General features: G+C 39.5%; 1 protein-coding gene across 1 annotated transcript; it reads left to right on the forward strand.

Annotated features, from left to right (window-relative positions):
* Positions 1 to 943: 943 nt before the first annotated feature.
* LOC143608065 (endoglucanase 12-like) lies at positions 944 to 4,192 on the forward strand. Its single transcript, XM_077083265.1, has 4 exons — positions 944 to 1,390; positions 2,274 to 3,179; positions 3,281 to 3,453; positions 3,560 to 4,192. The coding sequence occupies exons 1-4, from the start codon at positions 991 to 993 to the stop codon at positions 3,962 to 3,964; spliced, it is 1,884 nt and encodes a 627-aa protein (XP_076939380.1). The 5' UTR covers positions 944 to 990; the 3' UTR covers positions 3,965 to 4,192.
* The last annotated feature ends 11,602 nt before the right edge of the window (positions 4,193 to 15,794 follow it).

Genomic DNA, 15,794 nt, shown 5'->3' on the forward strand with positions numbered 1-15,794 from the left:
AGCTGGGAATGAGGTACATTTCTCAAACATGGAAGCGAAACTGAGGAAAATGCTAGAAGACATTAAGGCTCTAAGTTTTCTTTGCTTTTCGAATAGGTCCAATTCTTTATCAATCTCATGATTAGGTTGGTGAAAATAAATCTTATGTAATATGTTGCAAGTGTTTTTGTTCCGTTTTGTCCATTTTGAGCGTTCTTAATTTAGTTTACCTTTTGAAGAAAATAAAAAAACGAAAAGATGTGAGGCTTTAACTACCCTAGTTGCTAGACCGTCGTTGTCATTTAAACAATTCATATTTCAAGTGCGTGCTTCAAACATGCTTCTTTTATTAAAATCCAGCTTTCATCTCATCACCAAATCACTAAAAATATAATTAATAAAATAATATATAAAAATAAAGTTTAATACATGTCAACACGGCATGTTAAAAGTCAACACGGCATGTTAAAGACTATTAATATAACCCCAATTAATACTTCATCAAACACAAAAAGGATTCATGTGTGTTACAAGAGGGACTCCATGGCATTCAAGATGTGTGGATCTTTCTTCTTTCAATTCATTTAGTTTAAGGTAAGACACTCAACATTAACGTTCTTTCGATCCACACGATCAATCAGTCACTTTACGATCCAGTGTTCTCGATCAATAATGTTTGATTTGATCAAACACGATTAGTGATCGATATGCATCTATCCTTTATTTTTTGTGCATGATTTCTATTTGTTGCATGTGTATGCTCTTTCTGTTGGCAATGCCATGAAGTTGATCATTAGCTTCTACTTATCCGTGTTTATCTAGTCTTTGTCACTGATATAAGTACTATAATATAATAACTACTAAACAAATGAGTATTACTAACGAAATAAAACTACTTATATTTCCAATGACCAATCATTGACAGAATTCCATCGTTTTGAATGCCAACAGGTGAATCGAACTCTCATTCTCTCAAAATATTATCAAAGTTTAGATAGAAAGATATAGAGAATGTATGCATCAAATCACTGGGGAGGCTCATTGGAAATTGCAAATGATGATCATGAAGATCAACACAGGCGGATTAACAACGACACTGATAGAGCATCATTATACAACCTTCAAAGCCAACATAGTGGAGTCTTGGATGAGACTCAACAAAGTTGGCTGCTCAATCCAGATGATGCTTCCAGAAAGAAGAGCAAGACAAGGTATGTTGATTTAGGGTGCATCGTTGTAAAAAGGAAAGTAGTCAAATGGACGGTGATCGTAATCTTCGCTGCTTTTCTTGTGATCGGGGTTCCGATCATTATTGCAAAGTCGTTGCCGAAGCATAAATCGCGGGCTCCGCCACCGGATCAGTACACGGAGGCGTTGCATAAGGCTTTATTGTTCTTCAACGCCCAAAAATGTACGTTTCTTGAACTATATATCGATCTTAATTATTTTTCAACATATTTGACTTCCATGCTTCATAATATCATGTATGTGTAGCGTGTTGAACACATCTTTTGAATATTTCAATTTTCATATAGATCAACTAGTGGATCTGAAGTTTTCTAAGAAATTATATTAAGATGCTAAAAGTTAATATTAATATAATTAATGGAACATGTCACTTTAGCTGTTTATACTAAGGTTCCTTTAGTAGCCTTTTTAGTGATAAAAATATAAAATATATATCTTCTTAATCGGTAAGAGGTAGATGATGTTTGGTTCACTTAAATGTTAAAAGACACTTTCTAATGGTTTATGATGTCTTTTAGTGGGTAAGTTGTATAGACATCCTATTAACTGATTCAGAGACTACATCTTTATCATTCACGTCGCTACTATACATAAGGTTGCCAAACAACCCCTTGTTTTTTCTACTAATAGTTTACATGTAACTAAGTATAACGTCTTTTAATAAGGTTTTCCATCTATTGAAAGTATTATAATCAAAATTACTAATATTTTTCTAAAAATCAAGATCGGTTACGTTATGCAATTTGCATTATATATTGACCCACAAAATGCATAATACATAGGTGTGTGACATGCTTGATAGTTTGTCTATTGATGAATTCAAATATGGCATTTTCAATTTACCCTCTACTACTCTACATGCATGTTTATAATATATAGTTCAAAACATGTAATTTAAAAGAATCTGAAAAGAAATATAAAACTAAATCGTTAGTTATTTATAAAGATGTTTATTTCTTATATCTGTATATATTTTACGTGATTTAACATAAATAATTGATTATATAACATAGTCGACAATCTTACATTTGAGAAAAATTGTGCAGCTGGAAAGTTACCAAAGAACAACGGGATCAAATGGAGAGGGGATTCAGGGCTTCAAGACGGATCGGATGCAACAGATATCAAAGGGGGTTTGGTCGGGGGATACTACGATGCTGGTGACAATACTAAGTTCAATTTCCCTATGTCATTCGCCATGACAATGTTGAGTTGGAGTGTAATCGAGTATGAGCACAAGTACAAATCCATCAAAGAGTATGATCACACTCGAGAACTTATCAAATGGGGAACCGATTACTTGCTTCGTACCTTCAACTCCTCGGCTACTATAATCGACCACATGTATGGCCAGGTGGGTGGATCTCAAAATGGTTCAACCACACCAGATGATCACACGTGTTGGGAAAGACCTGAAGACATGGACTACAAGCGGACTTCACAACTGATTACATCTGGCGCTGATCTGGCCGCAGAAATGGCAGCTGCATTTGCAGCAGCGTCCATTGTCTTTAAAGACGACGTTGCATACTCTAAGAAGCTTGTGAAAGGTGCCTCTACAGTATGGACATTTGCCAGAGATGGTGGCAAGCGTAGCCCATACTCTAGAGGCAATCTTTTCATAGAACCCTACTATAACTCCACAGGGTACTATGATGAGTACATGTGGGGTAGTGCTTGGATGTACTACGCCACTGGTAACGCTAGTTACTTATGGTTAGCTACGAACGAAGGATTACCCAGACATGCGAAAGCTTTGTCTGATAACCCAAGTATGCGGGTTCTAAGTTGGGATAACAAGTCGCCTGCAGCGATGCTCTTGTTAACAAGAATGCGCTTGTTCTTGAACCCCGGGTTCCCTTACGAGGACTTGTTACGTAGCTATCACAATGCCACCTCGCTCACCATGTGTTCGTACCTTCCACAATACAACACCTTTAACTGGACTCAAGGTACATATATATGTATAACAACTTTTTTTCATAATTAATGTACATACATACCTTAAAACTCAAAAGGCGAGTCACGAAACATGTATGTAACGTCTTTGTAGGAGGACTAATCGACCTCAGCCAAGGCAAACCACAAAATCTACAATATGTCGTTAATGCAGTGTTTTTGGCTTCGCTTTACGCTGATTATTTGGACGCTGCTAATCTTCCTGGTTGGTATTGTGGCACCGCGTTTATTCCAACGAAAACGCTCCGGGACTTTGCCACTTCTCAGGTTTTAACACTTTAATATGTGCATGTTCATGTGTTCTAAAAGCTTAAATATGTATAAATATCTAATTCCTTATAAACTTATTATATATATATATATATATTTGTAGATGGACTACATATTGGGAAATAATCCTATGAAAATGAGCTATGTGGTGGGACACGGCAAAAAGTTTCCAAGACACGTTCACCATCGAGGTGCATCAATACCAACCAACAATATCAAATACTCATGCCAAGGCGGGTTTCAATGGTTGTCTTCGGGTAAACCTAACCCGCACAACATCACGGGTGCTATGGTCGGCGGTCCGGACCGATTTGATAAGTATAAAGACGTGCGTGCCAATTACAGCTACACCGAACCCACCTTAGCCGGTAACGCAGGTTTAGTTGTTGCACTTGTGTCGCTCACTGCGACCGCAGGTGATGGCGGTGTCGACAAGAACTCTATGTTTTCGGCAATTCCACCGTTGTTTCCGCCAGCACCACCACCTCCACCACCGTGGAGACCATGAAGACCTTTGTAGTTAATATAAACACAATAACTTATACTTGTTACATTTTGCATTAATAAATGAGTTTCTATTGAGTCTTTATATTCGTCGTAAGATTTTATTATTAGCTAATTAGTTAAAGTACTATTATTATATATACATCATGCATTCATGCGTGTGGTTCTTTCTTCCCACTTTTCTTACCTACCTCGCATGCTTACAACTACCCTTCGGCCACGTCTCAATCACACCCATTTTTTTATAGTGGTCAAAGTGGTCGATTAGTTAGATCTTTGATATTTTAGTCTTTATTTATTAAGGTTATTTCGGTCTTTGAACAAGTATTGCCTTAGATTTAAGTGCACGAAAATGATTAAACAAAATCACATAATGCCATTAATAAATATATTTTATGATTACGGATTACCTATGATCTTTTATGCCAAATGAAAAGTAGTTTCAGTAATAAAGTTACTCAATGTTAAAAAATTTTCTTTATTAAATTATGATTTTTCTAAAACAATAACTTTTCCAAATTTGAGCTATATTCTTGATTTGAAGTTAGATTTACAAGGATTACATGGAATGATTTTTTTTATTTTTTATTTTACGTGTTTATTAGATTACTTGTAATATATCATAAGGGTAAAGAGTTAAAAAAAAAGGAAGACAAAAATTAGAAATGTAAGAAGGATTTTGGATCACACAAAATACCTTTTAAAAATAAATTCAGAAAAAATACTAAAAAAATCATAACTCAAAATATAAATAAAAATAAAAAGAGTTAAAAAAAACTAAAATGTTTCTTCTATCATTATTGTTAAAAAAATGCGAAAAAAAAATTGACAAAAAGACACAATGCCGAGATCAAAGACACAATGAAGAAAATGAACAAAAAACACAATTATAACAAAAAAAATACACAATAGATCGCAAAATATAACAAAATGTCGAACAAAATATAACACAATGTTGATTAATATAACACAATACAAAGAAAAAAAGACACAATGTCAAGAAAAAAGACACAATCAATGACGAAATAAACACAAAACACAATAATAAACAAAAAAATACAATGACTTTTTAACTTACCATTGTTTTTTTATGAGAACGCGAAAGACGGTGGAAATATTTTTGTGTTTTTACTTTTTTCGTTTTTTTATTAAATTTTGAGTTATGATTTTTTTATTTATTTCTTTAAATTTTTTTTAAAAGGTTTTTTATATGGCTACAAATCCTTCTCATCCATCACATTTTATGTATATTGTGGCTAACGGTTCTATCACCCGGAGAAAATACAGTGTAGCAAATATCTAGGGGTTGATGACGGTGTTCCACTCAACCTAGGGTTCCCGAGGGTATCACCCACTCTTCACCCTTGCAATTGAACAATTTTGAATTTTTAGTAATTCACATTCTTTGGTATACAAATACAGTTAAATATTTTTTATTACAAATTTTCAACATTCACTTTTGTTGAGAACAACTAATTCACACACATCGTGTATATACTCCTAAATATGCACATTGTACATTATAGGACTAGATTGCTTAGGCTATTTGTAGTAGGGGGTTATATAGGTCCGGCTCCGAAAAAGCAAAAAAAGTTTTGGGCCGATGCGAAAAAATTTTTGGGCCTTAATTTAAAATGCGTATTTTGTTGGTTTAACCAATTAAATTTTTATGTGTTTATTTGGTTATAATTTGGGTTGTGTAAAAAAAATTTGTATAAAAATAGGATTAAAAATGTCTCAAATGAGACTAGAACCCATAACATTTTGGTTGAGAGTAATACCCGTTTGCCACTAGACCAACCTAGTGACCATATAATAGAGTTTAAACATAAAATATATATACATATTGTTCTTAATAAAAATAAATATAACTTTTTAAAAAAAATCCGGGCCTAACGGGGTGTCGGGCATGTGGCCGTCGACCACCCCGCCACCCCTATGGGCCGGCCCTGGGGTCACAAAAATGGGGGGTTTGACACGTGACAAAAAGGGACGACATATAGCCCCGAAGGCAATGTTGTAGCCCAACCACCCCCACCCCCTAGTTGATTGTCACGTCATCATTACCATAACACAAGTGACATGTCATTACTGGTGAGGTTTAACCAAAATAAATTGTTGCATCACTTCTTTGATTAGTGAGTTTAAACTTTAAAGCTCCCCAACTTTAATTGAAATATCAATTCTTCAGCTGATAGGTTTCTTTTTCTAAAGGAAAATTACCAAATTAGCCCAATCATAAATGGAGATTTCATAAATGTCCCTCTTAATTCAACATTTCGAATTTGTTCTTATAGAGGTGGGTAGTGAAAAGACCTAAATACTCATAAAGGATCATCCGCGGGTCATTCGGGACTTCCTCAGGAGTCACCCGTGGAACATTCTCATCACCCGCATGACTTAAGTCAGAGGAAGATTTAAGAACATTTCCAGAGACTACATGCGGGTCGATCAGGACTCCCTTAGAACTCATCCGCAGAGTGTTCCCTTCATGCGCAAAGATGACTAAAGAGTGACATCAGCAAACCAGTTGTAACTGACTTCCTTCTAAAAGATTTACGTGAAGATCTTTTCTTGGGAAGCACGTGATGTAACAACTAATTAGATAATGACATATGGCAAGGTTGTTATAATCATACATATGGTCAGTTGTCCCGTCCTATCATATGCGGACACGTGTCCAGTTTGTTACAAAGAGCATCTTCTATAAATGGACAGTTGTACTGTAGGTTCCTGAACGCGGATCGTACACGGGAAATCTCTAACAACGCAGGTGCGGAATCCCTGCGTATATAGGTACGAGTGTAGATATTGTAGAGATTGAATACACGAACAATGAACACGAGCTATAAGGTAAACACGTTATATTGAATAACTAAACACGTGACAGTAAGTCACTGTTACAGAGAACAAAACGAAACAAAGCGTAACCAAAAACCCTAACTCACGTTCTCTTCTGTTTCGGCTGAAACAGTGTATTTAAACACGACAACTTCGCCACTGGCGAAGTTGTCAGTAACCTCGCTAAATCAGCAAGTTCGCCATAGCGAACTTGCTGATAACTTCGCTAGTTTACAAAACAAAACATAAACAAACCATTAACTATATTACAGACTCGATAACAAATACTAGACTATGAACTACTGACAAACATGTACCAACAGACTCCCCCTTGGCAGTAGCTTCATATCTTGATCTCTGAGTCTTGTAATCTTGCACTTTCACGCGTGCGCCCCTTCTCTCACACAAACCGACACAACTCCTTGATATTTCCTCGCTTGATCCTTCCAAGCAGGAATGTAGAAGATCTTCTTGTTGTTCAGCACTTCCAGATCAGCCTGCGATAGATTAACAAGATGCATCGGGTCATAAACCCGAAGAACTTCTTGTTCGTCCTCATCTTCCATAACCGCCTCAGCTGTCTCGCAATCCACATACCACCATTTCAGATCTGTTAGGACATTCTTGGGCATGACTCTCATTGGTACTTCCTTCAGATGTCGGACTGGTTTATACTTCATAACCATCCATGGTTTTCCGTCAGCCCTCATTCCCCTATCTTTATCTTCTATCAATCTTCCTTTCTGAGGCTTTAGCAGTTCAAACTTTTTGTCTTTGATGGCTTCTTTCCAGACGATCTTTTCAATAATTCTCGCCATATTATCGTTACTTCTGTTAATTAGCCCCAGTCTTGCTAACTCTTTCACCTCGCATTCCGGTAGGGAGTTTAGAGATCTCAATAATCTTTTAAAGTATTGAATGCCGTCGTACCTTTTGATCACAAATAATTTCAACTCTTTGTCGTACAACCAGCATATAATACCTTTCTTCGACTCTGCATAGCCCTTTATATTATACGTCTTTCTAAACATTGTTGGCACTGCAGGCTTCTTAGTTTTAACAAACCATTGAGCACACCCTTCTTTCCAATTTGGTTGCTCCTCCCATACCGTATCATCTACCACATTCTCATCTCCCAAATCTGCTCTTTCAACAGCTGGAATCTCATGTTCCACTGCGTCATCCACGATCTCTCCTTCTTCCAACACATTCACCACATCAATATTTTCTCCAATCCTTTCAATTTCCTCCACGGGCAACACATCATCGTCATCATCATTCACAAAGTCATCAACCTCCTCCTCATCTAACTCCTTCAAAGCATCGATGACGTCTTCAACATCAGCATCGTCATCAACATTCACAACATCATCACCCGCTGCATCAGTTGACTCCCCCTCAGCTGTGGAAGCCCCAAGATCCTGAGAGGTTCTTGGCAGCTCACCACCTGCACCCGAAGGTGCGTTGGGATCATCGTCATGATCTTGTCGTCTCTTTGTCCTCAACTCATCGCCCCTGCAAGTCGTCTCCCCCTGAGATGCCAAGAATTCCTTGAAGGCATCGATAGTTCGTCCGTGTTCTACCAGGAGGGCGGCTTGGATTTGATTGGCTTCCACCAGGCGGTCAATGGTCTTCGATTGTTCAGCAACAATACGCTCCAGCGAAGCAATCCGTTCAGAGTCTGAAGCAGGCGATGGAGTTGGTGGAAAAGTAGCAGCTGAAGTGACCGCAGGTGGTACACTAGGTAACCCTGCAGTTGTTGTAATTGTTGAGTCGACGAAGCGTGCAACTACCACCGGGGGATCAACCAGTTGGGGTGGTAGCGACACAACTGCTGGTGCCGACGCCTCGACCGTAGTAACCTGTGCAGTAGTAGGCAATAGAGACATACCTGACAAGGCAGGCGGAGCAAATCGTACGAACCTTGAAGTCTCCCCCGCTCCAGTGGCCATACCTTGTCGTTCTCGACGTGAGCGTTTCAGCACAAGTCGGACTGCCTCTTCCTCATCTTCATCATCTTCATCCTCATCCACAGCCCTCGGCCGCTTACCCGATATCCTCTCCCGAGTCACCAACAACCGTCTGGCCTCAGCAAATGTTTCATCCAGCTCGGTTTCAGCTACCGAAGTAGCCGCTGAGGTAGTACCCAAAATCTGAGAACCCGAGAGATCCATATCGAACAGACCGTGTCCACTGAAGGCAGCATCCAGATCAATGTTTGCAGCAGCAGACACAGCCTGCGATGAAGTAGCTGGCACAGCAGCAGAAGTGACAACAGGCGCAGCTGATACAGCATGAGGTGCTGCCGCCTGATGTGGTTGGGGATCCCTGAACTCATCCCCGCCTGCATGGACATACTCTGGGTTAATTAGATACCCGAAAAGAGGAGTATGCCTGGGACGACGCTCAGGGTTGCTCCGAGCGCTTGACGTCCTGCACTGAGCGAAGATACGCTTAGTGACACACTCAACGAATCGTATCGGGCGCCTTTGCGGTAGAGACGGAGCAATGTGATTGATAATCATCTGCAAGAAGCGCGGATACATAGTGAATCGCTCGCGCGCCGCAGCCCGTATTTGGCGATCAATCTCATAGAATATCATCTGACTAAATGAGTATCTGCGATTATAAGTCAGCGCAAGCATAGCCGATTGCATCGTTGCCCCCATTCCGTCTGTCCCTCCCTTCCTGCCGGACATGCAAACAATCAACACATGCATCAAGAACCGCCATTGGTCCAGCAGAAAGCCTTTCCTCCTTTGTGAGTCCCCCAGCGGACCCGAATAACCCATTCTCAAATATGCTCCATCACGGAAAGGAGCTGTGAATTCCGTAGGGTCATCTCTGGTTTCTGCACCGAACTGCAGAGCCAACCGTATATCCTCAGAAGAGAATTGTATGTTTTGGCCATTTACGGTTGCTCGTATCACCGAAGGCTCAGCCCTGCAATCAAGGTAAGCTGTCTTCCAGAAGTCCTCAATGTTTGGCAGGGAGATGGGCAGTGTTGTCGTTAAAGCATGAAATATCCTTGATCGCTGGAGAAATGTGATAATCTCCCTGAAATCATCTAAGCCTCGTGCATCTGGATCTAAGGTGATATATTGGTTGTGGGATGGAAAGAATTGTCGTTGGTCATCACCGTCATTACCACCAGTTCCTCCAACAGCAGCCATATCTGCACCAAACAAGACAAGTTAGAGAGCAGTAGTGTATTCCACAAGTTCGCATAGAACCAAGTGCGAAGTTGTGAGGTAACCAGTACAGGCGAAGTTAAGGGTGAGGCGAAGTTGGAGACAACTTCGCTTCGTCCTTAAGTTCGTCTGAAAACTGATAAGGCATTTGAAATAGGCGAAGTTAAATTCTTGGCGAAGTTACGGTTAACATCGCCACTGGAGAACTTAAGCCGAGGGCGAAGTTGGGGACAACTTCGTCATTGGCGAACTTCAGCCACTGGCGAAGTTGAGGATAACTTCGCCAAAACCTTAACTTCGCCAGAACCAGAACCAGCGACTGTTCAGATTCAATCGATTTTGTCCGATGATTTTCGGACAAAATCGATGATTTATAAGTGAAGAACAACATATTTCAAAGGATTTGAGACGTAAGGCTCGTCCATGATCACGTAACAAAGGGTCGGAAAAACTTGGTTTTGAAAGACCGACGATCCAAGGTCTCGAACCGGGTAAACTATTACGAACGAGAGAGGTAAGATACAAGTGATAACACATACCACAAGAATAATAGTAACAAGAAACACAAGATCGAAAAGACGATTGAGTATAAAGATCGCCGAAGGATTTGAGGTTTTATGTTCGCCGGAAGATTTATGAAAGAGCTACAGTGTTGAAACAGAACATATATAGGGCGGAGTTGTGTCTGGCGAAGTTACGAATAACTTCGCCATGGCGAAGTTAAGCACAACTTCGCCAAATTCAACAACTTCGCCAAATTCAACAACTTCGCCAGTAACTACAAAATCAGCCCTTTAAGTTTGAAAAATTTGTCATTTAACCTTGGAAGCTTCCAAAAAGAGTTATAACTAAAATGGTCATGTCCAAGTAACCAGTCAAAATTAATACAACTTAAAAAATAGGAAAAACTTATTTTACGAAACAAGGGATCAAATTTCAGTCTAGTCAGGGGACCACCATGTTTTAGAAAAGATCCTAACAGGAATCATACTAACTACGTGACTGTCACTTGGATCCGTGTTTGGCTGTATTATGACATAGAGAAGCAGGTTATAAGCATGTAATAACTTAAATGGTTTTCATTGTTTCTGTGATACGGATTAAGGTTCAGTTAAGCTCAAAAATTTAAGTTGGCAACAACTCAGAGGTAATGATGCCTTCTATCTATTCTCAAAGCGTATTTGGCTATACCCAAGTCACCCCGAATTGACTTCGACCCATAGTGTCTGATTAACTTGTAGATACTCGTTGTCTGCTTCCCGTTTTCTTCTTACTCCAAACTTGAGAAATCTTGAGAAGTGTCGGTTCTCGTGTTTATTGTCACTACTTCTCATAAGTACATTTTTTTTTTTTTTTTTTTTTTTTTTTTTTTTTTTTTTTTTTAATCACACATAAGAGTTTTCATCGGAGTACTAAACTACTGCAAGTCCCGAATCTGGATCACTGCAGTGTCTTGAAATGCTTTCTTCACGGGAATCAGAACACTCACGGGCTCGTGTATGACTGGGTAGTTGCTTTTCTGCCTATCCTTCGAAAAGATATGTATGAAGACATGCAAAACTCTTAAGGAGTTTCCACATTAAATTCGAGTAAATTTAGGTTAGTATCACATACACTTTTACGCACCATTAAAATTACCATGACATACAATGACTGTTCTAAAGCCTTTTAAGCTTAATAACTTCACTAGTTAGGCACACATAGTCAGTATACATATCATTTTCCAAGGGTGGATCAATTTTCTTTTAAACACAGCAAAGAACTTCTTACGAAGTAATAGACTTGAAAAGTAATTTCATTTCCCAAAATAAAGTTTTGAATTCAATTGCCCCAATCATGTCAAAGTCATCAGGTAAACGGCTATCCTGAAGATCCATTGGATCAGCTGGACCGACCACATGCAAGTATGTGTCCTTCTTACTAAGAATGACCGACTAATTTTCAGCAACTGAAAGAAAAACATGTCAACACTGCCCCAGTTACTTTCAGTCTTCCGGTTAATGGCTATCCTCATTTCCTAAGTCGAAAACAAGGACCAAAACATATCCGAGGAGATGTCCATCAAACCGAGGTAACCGACTAATTTTAAGCAATAAAGACTCATTTTTTTTTTTTTTTTTTTTTTTTTTTTTTTTTTTTTTTAAATCAAAAACAAAGACATGGTTACTCGGGATTGATCATCCCATTTAGTTCAATTAGGTTTTGAAATCTGGATTTATCAAACGCTTTTGTAAACAAGTCAGCAAAATTTTCAAGTGTATCAACTTTTTCGATCTTGATCAGTTTCTTCTCAGCACAATCCCGTATGAAGTGATGACGAATGTCAATATGCTTACTTTTACTGTGCTTCACGGGATTGTTAATTACTGAGATGGCGGCAGTGTTATCAATTAAAATAGGAGTGAGTAAGAAATTCAGACCATAGTCGCGCAATTGTTGCTGAATCCATAAAACCTGAGAGCAGCAGTTGGATGCTGCCATGTATTCAGCTTCGCAAGTTGAAACTGCGACTGATGTCTGTTTCTTGCACTGCCAGGAAACTAATCTTCCTCCAAGAAACTGACAGCCTCCTGTTGTTGACTTCCGACTCTGATTACAACCTCCATAATCAGAATCAGTATATGCCACCAGTTCAACGTCTCCTCCCTTTGGGTACCACAATCCTAGTTTCGGCTTGCCCTTGAGATACCGCAAAATCCTCTTCACACCTTTCATGTGAGATTCCTTTGGGTTTGCCTGAAAGCGAGCACAAAGACAAACAGAAAACATTATATCAGGCCTAGAAGCAGTTAAATACATTAAAGAACCTATTATCGCCCGATACAGAGTAGGGTCCACATCTGCGTCACCATCTGATTCAGCTCCCAATTTGTGATTGACGCAGATTGGAGTGTCATATGGAGAACTGTCCTCCATCTTGAATCTTTTCAGCACATCATGAACATACTTTGTTTGATGAATGAACATTCCATCTTTCTTCTGATCAACCTGCAATCCTAGAAAGAAAGTTAGTTCACCCATAGCACTCATCTCGAATCGTTTCTTCATGACAGCCTCAAAATCTTGACACATGGATACTCTTGATGCAGCAAAAATGATGTCATCCACGTAGACTTGAACCAGTAAGAAGTCACATCCACCGACTCTTGTTAGTCCCGGTGCTGATAGATACGAGATCCGCACGAGGTCTAGGAGTGCGGAATCCTCCTAGACTCGTATATGGTGTATAGACGAAGAACACAAACACGTACACGATCAAATACACAAACAAATACAAGAATGGATAATCAAATCTGCAGATTCATATAATAATAAAACACGTTACATACCGTAACATAAACAGAAACACGACTGACCCGAGGTGAGCTCTACCTCGGGTCGTCTCACACGACTCTCACTCTCTTGCTCTCTCTTGACACTCAAACTGTAACACACACTCTCTGAATTACTGGATTCCCTCTGCATAACCTAACACGACACATGTATATATAGACAATCTTCACGGGCTTGGGCTTCAGTAGGCGAAGTTGTTCATAACTTCGCCTAGGGCGAAGTTGTGATAACTTCGCCTAAGGCAGAAGTTGTTACAACTTCGCCGTTGGCGAAGTTGTTATAACTTCGCCTAGGCGAAGTTGTGCTAACTTCGCCTGTGACGATCCGCTGGTCAGAATTGCATAGCGACGGTCACAGAATGCACCAACAGTCTCCCCTTTGACCGTTGCTCTCAATTCTAACAAACACGAAAGATCATCTGTTACAAAACATGCACTAACAGACTCCCTCTTAACTGATGATCTTCTGTTTGCAGTCAACCAGCCGTGTCTGAAACTGTCCTGTAGCTTCATAAATCTACCAATCACCCAGCGTCTTCCATATCAGATCTCCCCTTCAGTGTAAGCTTCTCCGACTATAACGATTGAGGTCTTTGAAATGCATGCATCCTCGTGCCAATAGATCATCTCAACCAATCACGTGAGTCCATCTGACTTCACCAACACATGAAGTTGGGCTTCCTCCACAACTTCACCAACTCGTCGGCATACGATAAGGTTTAATCTTCAACTACTCAACATCAGGTAATCAATTTCATCACAAAACCACCTTGACAGAATCTAACACATGACCATTAATTAATCCGAAGCATCTTCAATCACCAGGGATAACAATCAAGAACATAGAGACTTTAATTCCCGGTTAAATCCAACTTGTTCCAGAATCTTCACTCGTATAAATAAGCATCACGTTTCAGGATCCAATTCTCGAACGCCTTGAAGATAACATAAATAATATGCTCTGACCGCAATCCAGTAATGACGAAAACCTTCAGTTCAATTTGACTTTCTTCGGTTGGTCAACCACGAACAACAACAATTTCATTGCCCACAAACACCCGAATATGTGTCAATATCCAGTTTCAAACAATATCCCATTCACAACCTCAACTCCAAATCCAGAGTTGACACGTATTTGTTCACACGTAAGACCAAGAGATAACAAGATCACTCGTTGACGGAACAACATCTTTGGTCTCACAATAATCGTGTACACCCGGCCATACAGACGAAAACTCCAAACAAATTTTTTTTTTTTTTTTTTTTTTTTTTTTTTTTTTTTTTTTTTTTTTAACTTCACCTGGCCATAACTTCGCCTGGCCATAACTTCGCCTGTTCATAACTTCGCCTGGCCATAACTTCACCTGGCCATAACTTCGCCTGTTCATAACTTCGCCTGGCCATAACTTCGCCTGGCTGCTAACTTCGCCTAAACCCTAAAATTTAAGCGACAACTTCGCCTGAACCCAATAACTTCGCCTGCGGCGGCTGTTCGGCCGAAAACGCACAGAAACGTGCCAGAAACACCAAAAACGCAGATCTCGAACCATAGCGTAAGAGCCTAAGGCTCTGATACCAATTGTAGGTTCCTGAACGCGGATCGTACACGGGAAATCTCTAACAACGCAGGTGCGGAATCCCTGCGTATATAGGTACGAGTGTAGATATTGTAGAGATTGAATACACGAACAATGAACACGAGCTATAAGGTAAACACGTTATATTGAATAACTAAACACGTGACAGTAAGTCACTGTTACAGAGAACAAAACGAAACAAAGCGTAACCAAAAACCCTAACTCACGTTCTCTTCTGTTTCGGCTGAAACAGTGTATTTAAACACGACAACTTCGCCACTGGCGAAGTTGTCAGTAACCTCGCTAAATCAGCAAGTTCGCCATAGCGAACTTGCTGATAACTTCGCTAGTTTACAAAACAAAACATAAACAAACCATTAACTATATTACAGACTCGATAACAAATACTAGACTATGAACTACTGACAAACATGTACCAACATGTACCAATAATATCCCCCCCCCAAACCACCGGCTATAAATACCCTTTCCATCATCATGAGGTATTCATTCACACTTCACATATTACATCAATTACTGATGTACATAGAAATGTACATCTTTCCGGCATCAAATAATCTCTAAAAGCTGCAATTTCTATCTAATAACATAGCATAAAAGGCTACTTATCATAATAAAACATACTTTCAGGTGAAACCAAGCCTCAAACAAAGAAACAAGCAAAAAGACGAAGAAAAACAGAAGAAAACACAAGAAAACAAAGAAACACGCCCCCATGCCTCAAGAAACACGCCCCCATGCTTCTGATACAAGAAAAGACAAAACCTGGAAGCAAAAGCACGGGGCCGTGCCCACCAACCACGGGGCCGTGGACGGGAACACAGAAAAGACAAAAAAGAATTTATCACATGTCACTAAAAACCACGGGGTCG

This window comes from Bidens hawaiensis, unplaced genomic scaffold, assembly GCF_021521415.1.
Source record: "Bidens hawaiensis isolate Kalapana, Puna unplaced genomic scaffold, B.hawaiensis_p1.1 tig00096195_1, whole genome shotgun sequence".
Taxonomy (NCBI): domain Eukaryota; kingdom Viridiplantae; phylum Streptophyta; class Magnoliopsida; order Asterales; family Asteraceae; genus Bidens; species Bidens hawaiensis.

Bases quoted from the DNA above. Each gene is read 5' to 3' on its own strand.
- LOC143608065 (XM_077083265.1), top strand. From the start codon at position 991: ATGTATGCATCAAATCACTGGGGAGGCTCATTGGAAATTGCAAATGAT. The intron at 1,391-2,273 runs GTACGTTTCTTG...AAAATTGTGCAG, and splicing joins GTTCTTCAACGCCCAAAAAT to CTGGAAAGTTACCAAAGAAC. The intron at 3,180-3,280 runs GTACATATATAT...ACGTCTTTGTAG, and splicing joins CACCTTTAACTGGACTCAAG to GAGGACTAATCGACCTCAGC.